Source organism: Cyprinus carpio, chromosome A8 (genome assembly GCF_018340385.1).
Source record: "Cyprinus carpio isolate SPL01 chromosome A8, ASM1834038v1, whole genome shotgun sequence".
In the NCBI taxonomy this organism is placed as follows: Eukaryota; Metazoa; Chordata; class Actinopteri; order Cypriniformes; family Cyprinidae; genus Cyprinus; species Cyprinus carpio.
The window spans coordinates 1695111-1707809 of record NC_056579.1 but is presented as its reverse complement, the minus strand read 5'-3'; the positions used below and the strand labels follow the sequence as shown (position 1 = coordinate 1707809).

At 37.1% G+C, this 12699-nt stretch overlaps 1 protein-coding gene across 2 annotated transcripts in view; it reads right to left on the bottom strand.

Annotated features, from left to right (window-relative positions):
* LOC109066930 (ephrin-A5b) overlaps positions 1–9131 on the bottom strand; it is a 111821-nt gene extending 102690 nt beyond the window's left edge. Inside the window, exon 1 of one of the 2 annotated variants that reach the window (XM_042761563.1) lies at positions 8479–9131. In XM_042761563.1, coding sequence (XP_042617497.1) covers positions 8479–8603 — 125 coding nt within the window. In that variant the 5' untranslated portion in view covers positions 8604–9131. The remainder of the gene's footprint in view (positions 1–8478) is intronic. The other variant, XM_042761562.1, reaches the window with a different exon arrangement.
* Positions 9132–12699: the final 3568 nt, after the last annotated feature.

The following is a 12699-nucleotide window of genomic DNA, read 5'->3' as shown; positions in this document are numbered from 1 at the left end:
CGTCTGTCTTCACAGTCGATGAATCCACCTTCACCATCTGGATCTTCGTGACACGTCGGCATTAAGTAAGCATCCAGTAGCCACAACACCGTGTCTAAATCAAACAGAGGAGCGCAGGAGACACCCCAACAGCCCTGAAGCCCTGAGCCTATTACACTGAATGTAAAGGGCCAGTAATCCCCGATTAGTCCAGAGAGAGAGAAGCTGCCCCAGATGGCCTCTTCCGTGCGGACCGGACCATTGAGCACCGAGAGGGCAAAAAAAAAAAAAACAGCTTGAGGTTTGGGAAGCAGAGAGATCAGCAGCCAAACAAACACGGCTTTAGAAACAGATGCTAAATATCCTGGCAGGATGCTGTAAATGCAGCATTTTCAATTTCTCAGTCAAGACAGAACAGAAGAGGACAATTAAATGTTCTCAGACTCTGAAAGCGACTGTCCGGGGCGATATCTATAACTTAACTGTTTCTGCAGACTTCCAAAGACACTCCAGGGTTCCTCTTAAGTCTTATTTATCTCATTAGGCCCTTAACACTGATTAATATGAATGCCGAATGTGAGCAGGAAGGTTTCTATGGAGGAGAGGAAGAGGGATTAAAGAGGAAAGGGTTTGTGTCAGTAGACAATGAGCTGATGGCTTTTTAAGCCCTTTAGTGACTCCACGCCTTTACCCCATGAATGAGGGGACGCCGAGGGCACCTCGAGTCACTTTAGACCCAGAGACGCTAAACAAACAAACGACGCCCGCATTTCCAGGTGATCCGGCAAGATTTACGCCCAACCACAACATCTAAGAGAACAACATCAACAAACTTCAGGTTACAAGTTGTCAAACATACTTGACCACATGCTTAAAAAAAAGGAAGCCGTTTTATAAACTGAATGATTTTCTTTACACACGATCAGGCAAAAGTTTGTCACATTTTATCTTCAAAAAAAAAATAAAAAAAAATAAACTAAGAAAACCTATGAAATTAAATTAACTACTGAAGCAGAAATGTTAACTTATCCTTTCATCCATTATAAAAAATAAACAAAAATAAATATAAATAATAAAATAAATAAAAAAATGAATATATATATATTTTTTTTTTTTTTTAGGGCTGTCAAATGATTAATCACGATTAATCACATCCAAAATAAAAGTTTTGTTTACATAATATATGTGTGTATACTGTGTATATTATTATGTATATATAAATACACACACATGCATGTATATATTTAAGAAGAATATGTTATGTTTATATATTAAATATATTTATATATAATATAAAATATAAGAATATAAATAAATAAATAAATAAATGTATATACATGTAAATATTTTCTAAATATATAATTTATGTGTGTGTATTTATATATACATAATAAATATACCCTGTACACATACATATATTATGTAAACAAAACTTTTATTTTGGATGTGATTAATCGTGATTAATCATTTGACAGCCCTAATATATATATATATATATATATATATATATATATATAAATTCTGTCTACATATGAGTAGTTTATATATATATATATATATAAACTACTCATATGTAGACAGAATTTATATTTCTCTACAACATTAAAGTAAATAAATGAAGCATTAAAGCAGAAGACTTCAGATCAAAAGGTCTTTATTTTTTTGTGAAACATAAATTCAGTCAAGTGTATCTAAAATCAATAAAAATAAAAAAGAAATAAAATATATAATGATATTAAATGTAAAAAAAATAAAAAAAATTAAGATTTGAAGAACAGATCAAAAGTTCTTTAGATCTTGAGAAACAAATTCAGTCGGGTGTATCTGACCAAAATAAATAAATAAATAAATAAATATAAATAAAAATACTAAAACTGTAATAAATAAATAAATAAATAAATAAATAAATAAATAAATAAATAAATAAGACAACGAATATTATATTAAAATATTTATATTTATAAAATATTATATAAATAATTCTATTTCTAAAAAAATAATATTAAATAAAAAATTATATATATATATAATGTTTTAATATTATTTTAAATGCTAAAATCAATAAAATACAATAAAATAAAATCAATAAAAATGATTTTAATTAACAGTTAACAAAAAAAAAATGATTTTAATTTTGTGAAGAATTCATATGTGTGCAGAACTTACATTTGTCTACAAACTTAATTTGAAGCATTTATGCAGAAACCTTCAGATCAAAAGCTCTTTAGATCTTTGAAAAAAAAAAAACTTAAATTCAGTCAAGCGTATCTGCACGTCACGCAGGGGACCCCGAGTGTTTCGGGAAAGCGAAGGCAAATCACGTTCCTTTGTGCTTTGTGCACGGCTCCGACATCTTTCCAACAACGCCGAGGCCTGATACTGTATCTCGAGTGCAACAAAACCCCCTCGACCCATCACGAAACCCCTCTGCCCCCGGAGGACTTCAAGAAGGACAAAGGCCGGTTCTGGGGTTAATCCTGTCGGCTTAGGGCTCGTCACAGACCCCGAGCTCCCAAATGTCACCTACATTGTTCGACGGCCGGTAGAAGCGTCCAGACACATACGTCTGTGAAACCCTGCTTGGCGTGGGAGAAATCTCCTCTGCGCTCCATTGTGACCCGTTCACCGCGTCCCTGTAAACGCAGAGAGTATTACAAGCAGCACTCCATTCACCCCCCTTCATCCTCTCCTGCTCTCCTTTTCTCTAAATGCATGCATACTTTCGGCCCGGGTTGTGGAGAGGCGACAGCGAGGGGAAACAATAGTGGCCTTTCAGAGCGGCCGAGGCCTGGCCGTGAGGAAGAGAGAGAGGAACCGGCCGCTCAATATTTGCAGCGGGCGGTCGGTTTGTTTGTCTGTTTGTCTGGATAAGGAGCCGCCCGCTGGAGTAAACACTGATGCACATTAAAAATAATCAAATGATGCACACTCACTCCACATACTCTCTGCGCTTATGAAATCTTACGGCACGTTACCTGGCTGCCAGCGAGTCTCGCCAAACCCGTTTCAATTTCTTGAGAATTTGCCCGCAGCTGGAGACTAATTTATTTTCCTTAAACGGAGGTGTGAATGTGGAATGGCACGGGTGAAGCAGGCATGACCGATGCACCAGCCACACGGGCGTCATGCCACATTTAGACCAATGAAGCATTACAAATAAAGCATTCGAACAGTCACAAACACAGTTTGCTTCAAATATTAATTCATAAAAGGAATTGCACAAAAGTTTGCTCAGTAGAAAGATCATGCTTCAAACGTTCCTCTATTACTAGCAGACAATGCACAAACATGTCTTGTGCATTTGCTTATTTTCACCATTACTTGCTGGATGATGCTTTTAAGCTTCCGATAATAATTCATAGTAAACATGCATTGTGAATAAAAGCAAATAAAATAAATTGCACTAACTTCACAATAGTGTTCAGTTAAAGGATCTTGCTTTACAACCTATATTATGAACAGACGATGCACAAACATCAGTATGTAAAATGTACCATTTAGGTACTAACATATACACTTTAAAGTACTAAAATGGATCTTTTTGGGGTAAATAAAGTACAAAGGTGTATCCTTTGCTTATTCTAATCCTAACCTGCTGGATGAGGCTCTCAAATTTCAAAAAATTAAATATGCATTATTCAAAACTCATATTACATGTAAATTATGAATAAAACACACAAAAAATGCATTACTTTACAACAGTCTTGTTCAGTAAAAGGGTCTTGTTTTATGAGCTTTATTACTACCAGATGATGCAAAAACAAATATGTTTAAAAAAATCAATTAATTTAGGCAAAAATATGTACCTTTAAGGTACTAAAATGCACCTTTTTGGTGTAAATATGGTACAAAGACAGCTTTTGAAAGGGTATCATCCCAGTGACAGCTTTTTTGAGTGCACTTGCTCATTTTAATCATGATTTGCTGGAGGAGGCTCTGAGATTTCAAATATTAAATATGTTTAAATAAATTGCATTACTTTAAAACAGTCTTGTTCCGATAAAAGGATCTTACTTTACAAGCTCTTTTAATGCACAAACATCTGTCTCATGCATACTCTCAGAAAAGCTGTCACTGGGGAGCTACCCTTTCAAAAAGTACTTATGCATCCCATGTAGGTACAAATATTTGCCTTTAAGTTACTAAAACGCACCCTTTGTTGTAAATAAGGTACATTGGTGTAGCTTATTAAAGGGTATCCATCCCAGTGACGGCTTTTGTACATTTAAATATTAATTTATATAAAACATGCATCATGAATAAAAGCAAATAAAAACTTCCCAAAAGTCTTGTTCAGTAGAAGGATCATGCGTCAAACGTTCCTCTATTACTACCAGACGATGCACAAACATCTGTCTTTCCTGTGCATTTGCTTATTTTCACCATTATTTGCTGGCTTTGGCTATTAATTATGCATTATGAATAAAAGCAAATCAAATAAAATGCAAGCTTGTTCAGTAAAGGATCTTGCTTTACAAGCTCTATTACTACCAGACATCTGTCTTTCTTGTGCATTTGCTTATTTTAATCATCATAATCATGCTGAAGCACGAAACATGTTCAACAAAACCGAAACCTGCAGCACGAGGCCGTGTTTGACTAACATTGACTTATTGGACTTTGACTAACCCAATAAGAGTCTGCGCTAAATGACTTACATGAATCTAATAACACGAGAGAAACTGCTAGAATGTTGCTGATAATAAATTCGTCCTGCATGCAGATTCAAAAGTGAAGTGCATGGCTCTCCAGCGTTTGCTCATGTGCGTCTAATCCAGAGCAGAATCCACGTCAGAATCCCAGAAGATTGTCACCAACGCAATGCCATCAAAGTTTACAAAGCCTTACACTGAAAGGGCATGTTTCCCAAAAAAAACAGACAGCAGAACCCTGGCTCTTCCTCCCGTGTCAAATAAAAAACTGTTGCATTGCACAAAACATCCCGCTGCCTTTTCAAGCACCTAATGAGCTGCTGCAGGATAACCGTGAAGTTATTTTTCTGCCTAACATTAATCCACTGTCATCCTGGTCTCTGCTTTTTCAAATCTGGTGTCCTTTATGTCATCGCCTGCTCTTTAAAATCATCATAATAATTCTCATGGACCTGCTGAACTCTCCAATACGCAAACCATCTTTCAGAATGAATTTCGACAGTGAAAAGGCACGGCACATTTTACATACCGTGGGAGAAGTTTTACAAGGCTAAAAGAGGAAAACAGGCAGTGTCAAAACTAGTCAAGTCAGTCCGTATTGCAGCAGGATCTGTTTAAGACTGGAGAATAATATTTGGAGCAGCAGTCATACAGTATATGGCCACATGCATGAGGAACGTAGCGTGTTTTATGTTTCTCAGCTGAGCTGAAACTTGTATTCCTGTACTTTTTTAATCTCTCACAGAAGAGGGAGATTTAAGAGGTGCTAAAATGCACATAAAATACATGCAAGTACATGGAAGCTGTTACACGTGGAGTACGCGGAGGTCAGAAAGGTTCAATTCAATATGAGTAAACAACGGTGGGAACTTAGTTTTAAAAATTAATCTAGGCTAAACTATGTAAAGCAGCAGGAGAAAAATGCAAAACAAAAAAAAAGTCATTTTAAAAAATGCAAATTAAAAAGTGATTAATATTTGTATTAAAAATGTATAACAATTGCATTATAAAAAATACTTTGCAAGCAAAATTTTAATAATTATTATATTTAATATTTATTTGAAATGTATATTTTTAATTTTGCAAACAAATTTTAAATAATTAAACTATTTTTATTAAAAAATTATAAATAATTTTATTTTTAAAAAATCATATGAATGTTTAATAAAAATAAAAATATATATTAGAAATGTATAATAATTTTTAATTTAAAAATATTTTTATTTATCAAGCAAAATTTTAATAAATAGTAATACAAATATTTAAAAAAAATAATGTTTTTATTTTTTAAATATTTAATTATAATTGTTTTAAAAAAATAAAATACATTTTAAAAAATATATATATACAGGTTTAGAACTGTGATTCATTGTGTTTCGGGGAGTTTTACGGGAATTGATGTTCTAAATACTATCCCATAAACACCGGATGGTCCTGCATGTTTAAGTCGAGTGGGAACACATTTCTGACTGGTTCATCATGGAACATTTTCATGAGCAACCCAACTATCGTGTTACAGCTGAATGTATGTGGGGTTTCCGTTCGGAGAGCGCGTGACCCTTACGCCCGGGTCTCCAGTGGAGGAGCCGCACAGCCGGAATGAAGCTCCTGAAATATCTAATTGTATTCATTCATTTTCTCTGCTCAGCATGGCACTGAGAAATAAAGAGAGTCGCAGCAAAAGGGGAAGGAAGTCAGAGGGAAATCTGGCTAGCGGGGTTTCTTGAGCATGGGAAACGGTACGGTGTCCTCATTATGGTCCTTTAGTGTGCCAAAGGTGCAGTGAGTAATTAACCACTTAACGATTCATTCTCAGAACGGAGAGTCAATCCATCTGCTCTTCTAATATTCAGTCAGAGCTCATGTGATGAATACAAAAAGAGCGAATGCACTACTAGAATTCCCTAAACTTCTAGACAGACGTCTTGCAAAATAATTCATTCTGGTCGACGGGTTTCACAGTCCATGTATTCATATCATCTCCTGCATGCATGCACTTCTTGTTAAGATCACTATGAGTCAAACAAAGAAGATTATTGCACATCAAAATGAGTTACTGGACACAAAACATCCTTTCTATGAGTCTATCTGCCTTCCACAACAAAAACAAGACAATAAAATACTTCGCAAACCACTAGATTCTTACAGGCCTTGACGGGAATCACTGCAAACCATCTGTGCTTCTGGGAACTGGGGTTATTTCCCCCAAAAACACGGAGGAGAAAAAATACAGGACTTTATACTGTGAAATAGTTCTTATATTTTATGCACAGCAATGTACAGTTGAACTTGTTTTTTTTATGCAACAGAATGATCATCTGGCTTGCAAATGAAGTGCGTCCAAATGAAACTGTGGCTTTTCACATATAAAATGAAACCTGCATTTTTCTGTTTAAACAAAGTGTCACATAAATGAACTGTGCTCTCGACGCATGGGCAGAAATTCTGACCGCAAAACTTCTAATCAGCAGAGATCTATTCACTCTGACGGCAGGTTTCAAAACCATCTGCTCCTCTCAAATGAGTTTTAAATATGATATGCAACCTATTATTTTAGCTGTATGGGAGATGCATTGAAAACAAATATGATTTTTATTGCTTTTATGAAAAGTGTAAATGTGAAAATCACATCTTAAATAACTAGCAGGTTATACAGAAAACAAAAATAGTGACTGAGATACAAATAAATAAATAAACTAAACATCAATTTTCAAGTAAAGATTGGAGTTATATTCTGTAGCCCATTTTAATTTACTTTCTTAATCAGAAAAGAAAACAACAACATATGAAGCACTTTAAGCTGCATTATTAAATGCATTCTAGTTTCTGTTTGGTCTAGAGATATAAAGGCTGTGCTCTCATCTTTAAATGCATTCACCTCATTTTATCATTGTAAGACATTTATATATATATATATATTTATTTATTTACTGAGAGTTGCAGAGTCATTTACAGTTGTGTTTATTGGTGTGAAACAGATGCTGCCCTTCACCGTGCCGCACTTTTAATATCCACAAATAATCCTGCTTTTAATTAATGTTTTAGTTCAAATAATTTCAGGATACTGAACCGCATTTATGTGTTAATGCACATATTGCATATAGTTTTTATTTCAGTTTCACTGTCAGTGAATCGACGCTTCAAAGCCACACGAATTCATTTACAGTGCAACGTTCGTATATCGGCAAAAAAAAAAAAAAAAAAAAAAAAAAACTTCGATTAATTATAGATTTTTGCGGAGCTGCGTTTTTCACATATGCAAATGTAAATAAGCCTATTATAATAACTGTATTGGAAAAATGAACCACGCCTCGAAAAACCATGAGACTGAAACCACCTGAATGAGAATTGAACACAGTACGGAAACAAACACTAAAGTCAACTTAGCAATATAAAGTCCGATCGGGCCCCGAAGCGACGGAACGCGCCGAAACGTTCGAGAGAAACCGTCAATAACTGCGTGCCATCCAACACAATTCAATCCATAACGCTTTATTTTTTTTATGAATTCTAACTGTGATTGTTTAATCTGATACATATTGTATGCATCCATATGAATAAACGGATTTTGATATTATTCTACTGTTCTGCTTAAAAAAAAAAAAAAAAAAAAAAACACAATAAACAATATATAAAAAAACTCGAATAATCGCAGAAACGCGGCCGATGCGCGCGACTCGACAAAGCGTCTATATTCATATAATTAACGCGACTGCCTATCGTTGTGTTTACTTCATCTTAATAATTATTATTTTAATTAGCGCTCTTTAAAATGCAAAGTGAAGGTGTCACGCACACAAAGTTCCTGCAAAGCAGCGGCGAATAAGAAGCGCACCGATCCGCTCACCTGGGGTTGCTTCGGTTCCAGTAGACAGCGTATCGATCAGCCGTCACCTTTGAGCTGGGCTCTTGACTAAATACACACATCCACAGAATCACACCCACGAATATGATCATTTCCACTTGCAGCATCACTACAGCGCACTCGGACACGTATATCCCTCTTGCTTTAGTCGACTTTCATTCGCATCTGTGGCTCGGCTCTTCCCGACGCGGCTGATGTCAGCAAGTGTTGAGATGTCCACGATCTTCTGTCAGTGGTGTGAATGTCCGCACTACGGTCAATAACTGTGGACTGCGCCGCTGGAGAGATACAAATCAGCCAGTCAGTGTTTAGTGTTGATTCTAACACGCGTCAGTGAGACTTTTAGCAGAAGCACTTCTCATGCACACATGCAACTATAAAGCAGGAGCGCGCTGTCAGTCCGACTCCGTGCAGACAGGTTTGGAGAAGTTGCCAGACGCTCAGATTGATCTCGGAGAGATGGAGAGCAGGGGTCCGTTCAGATGAACGCAGAGCTCGACAAACACTCCCGCGTTCAGGACGCGCGTCATTCTACTGCGGGTCATCTGTGAGTTAGCTGATGCGCTCTCGGTTCGGCAGGAGGTGTGATGATGGTGTGAACCCAGCGACGCTCGCCGCGAATGTGTGTTCGGTTACAGCGGGACGCAGAGGAAGCGCATTGGCCCGCACTCGGGTGGGCGGAACGCTAACAACACAAACCCCGCCTCTAACCTTTTACTTCACCCACTTCATAAATATAACCCAGATAGATAGATAGATAGATAGATAGATAGATATTTCAAACTAAATAATAGTATAATATATTCTAAATTATAAACAAACAAATTTAATAGTGTGAAATATTAATATAATATAACACCATGACCATACAAAAACATACATACATTCATACATGCATACAGACACATAGATTTAAAACAAAATATATTAACATTTTAATATTATAAATAAAACAAACAAATCTAAATTAAATAACTAATAATTAAATAAATTAAATAACATGATACTATATATAATAAAAAAGACTACTTTCAATCTAAAAGTAAATATAATAAAACCACATAGCAAAAATAATATACAGAGAGACAGACAGACAGAAGAGCTATTTAAATGAACTATTAATCAGCAAATTGTTGGATGTAAAGAATAGTGTATTTCAAAAGCATTTACTTGCAGTATTAAATATTGTTTAACTGTGTGCTGAGCTGATGCCAGTGTGCACTTGTTGCAGAGAGTGTGTGTGTTGCAGAGAGAGAGAGAGAGAGAGAGACGCCCCGCAGTGGAAGCGCAGCAAAGTGTCATGCGAATGCATCTAATCTAGGCCCGGAGGCACGAACACAAGAGAAAAGAGCTGCGAGCGATGCCGGAAAAAACACAATAGTGGCTAAATACAGTATTTACTCAATTATAGGAATTATGTTAATGTTAACCAGTCCTCGACCTCCGTGTCATCCGAACACCGCATACACTAAATATTAGATCCACTCTGAGACTTTGGGAAACATCGAGCCTCTCAACCTGTTGCTTTACAGAATTCTGATGACCTTCAAAAGCAGCCTGTTTGTGGAGCGAGTGCTTTCGGATGTACTTGGCCTTCAGACGCAGCGAGAGGGGCGCCGCTCCAAATTACACAGCTCCTCCGGCGGCGGAGGCCAGTTGTCCCCTGTATTCTGGTCACATCGAGCAGCAGGAGGGTGGCTCGGGGGGATGAGGTCATTGCATCAGCAGCAGCAGCGTTTCTGCAATCTCTCCTCACCGAACAGCCGCGTTCTCCTGCTGAGCTGCGTACAGACCGCATGTTGTCTCCATCTGATTTCAAAGCGAAAGATGATATTCCTCGCACTCGCCTTTCACCCGGGCCTCGGCATCACAATAGGCATTTCGATTACTTGTTATGCCATATAATTTTCCATCGATGGCAAGCTGTCAAAGAAACAGACAAGTTTGAACCTCATTCAGAGACAAATTTATCGTGATTGATTGTTATTGTATATGGAGGTGCAGAAAGCAATTCTATCATGCGGGGGAAAAAAGACTCTTGTGTGAGATGGAAAACCATCCACCTTGCTGTTAAAAAGTTCACAGAGATATGAGTTCTCCAACAGTAAGTGCCAATAAATAACTACACACAAATAATTAATGACCCTCAAGATAAATGATGTTCAGCATCTAATGGCTGTGAGACTGAAACCCAAGAAAAGCATCAGAGAACTGCTTAATGATGCTGATATATTGAACACAAGGCTGTCAGATGAAGCTGCTTTTAGACGTGTACTCATGTTGATTCTGTGGATGTTTCAGTTTTTCAGTTAAAGGTATAGTTCACCCAAAAATGAAAATGTGGTGTTAATTTACTCACCCTCAGGTCATCCAAGATGTAGGTGACTTTTTCTTCAGTAGAACAGTAAAGAAGATTTTTAGCTGAAACTGTGATCCTTGGTGATGGAGTGCAATGCAATGGAGAATCTGATTATTTTCCGCGAACTGATTCTTTCAGACAGTCCGTTTCAATGAACTGGTTCAATTAGCTAGTTCATCGAGGCAATCACGCAGGATCAGATATGCCGGTATTTTGACACTTTTCGAGTTGGAGTGACTGTTAGACATCGGAAAGTGAGTTTTGATTGAGTAACTTGTAGATATGTCACTAAAAAGAACCTCACCAAACTGATTCAGACGGTTCAGACACATTCAATAAAATAAATAATCAACTTCACTAAAAACAAACATTCCAATAGAATGATTCGTCCATGAACCAGACAACACTCTGGACCGTTTGCCTGAGGTTCTGGATTACAGGTAATAATGCTGTAAATAATGTTCAGTTTCTTGCACAGACTGATCGTTTCGCTTCATAAGACCTCAGTATATCATCTGGAGCCACGGGTATTAATTTAGTGTTCATTTTTTATTCTCAAAAACAGGCAGTCGCTGACTTGCATTTTATGAATCATCAGGACCACAGTTTCAGTTAAAAATCTTCTTCTACTAAAGAAGAAAAAAAAATATCTTGGATGGCCTGAGGGTGAGTAAATTAACAGTAAATTTTCTTTTTTGGGTGAACTATCCCTCTAAGCTTGGATGTAAAGCTATATTTGAGTGCTTCTAATCTCAACACAGATGCATTAGTTATAATGTGCATCCATAAAGGACGATTGCACATAATCCCTGATGAGCCCACACTATTTACCAAGTTGGAAAAGCAGAGAGTGTTGGATGTGGTTCAAATCGCTGTCTCGTTCAATCCCCACCGCGTCAGTCTGAGCCAGAACGCTGTATGCCAACAGCGGAGCAGCACTTGCCATTCTGATGGCCGAAGTCAAATATACTGGATCTCATTTGTATACAGATCACAGGCTGTGCTGTAATACTCCAGCGTTCAGCCAGACAATGGAGCCATTGTGAATTAGGATCAGTTGCACATGTCGCGTTGCTATACGGACATGCAGCAAACACAAGCGTGCGTGTGCACGGTGTCACGGGCAGGAATGCAACCCAACAGAATACTGCAAACAAACTGCTCTAGTGGACTTCAGTGTGGAAATTCATTTGTGAAGATTAGAGTTGCTGTATATATATATATTGCAGATATACGGGAACACGTCAGATTGCTTGCATTTAGAAAAGGCGATTTAGATTTGTCATGTAATGCTGTTTTTGCCATTGTGTTGAAGTCAGAAAAACCATCAGATACCATCTCGTAATTATTTGCAACACTTACAGGAGTGCACATAATTATCTCAAAAAATCAATATTGTTTGGTCTACAGTAGATATCTGCTAATCCAAAGCACTCACAATCCAAATATCAGCAAACAATCATTTAGCTGCTAATTGCAAAGCTAAACAAATTCACAGGATCCCTGTAGCTCTGCTTTGTTCACTACAATAAGTTAAGCAAGTTAAGTGATTAGGTTTCTGAAAAAAATATCATAGACACACATTGGTTTATGATTGAGGGTGGACTTTTCACACAAGACAGTAATAAAAACACCCTAGCAACCACCCAAAACATCCTAGTAAACAAAGACACACTAGCAACTACCTTGCTAAACACCTTAAAAATCCCCCAAAACACCATAGTGGCCATCCAAAACATTCAAGCAACAATCCAGAGCATCCTAGCAACGACCTAGAACACCCTATCAACCACTCAGGATGCCATAGCAACCTCCCAGAGCATCCTAGCAACCGCCTAGAAGAC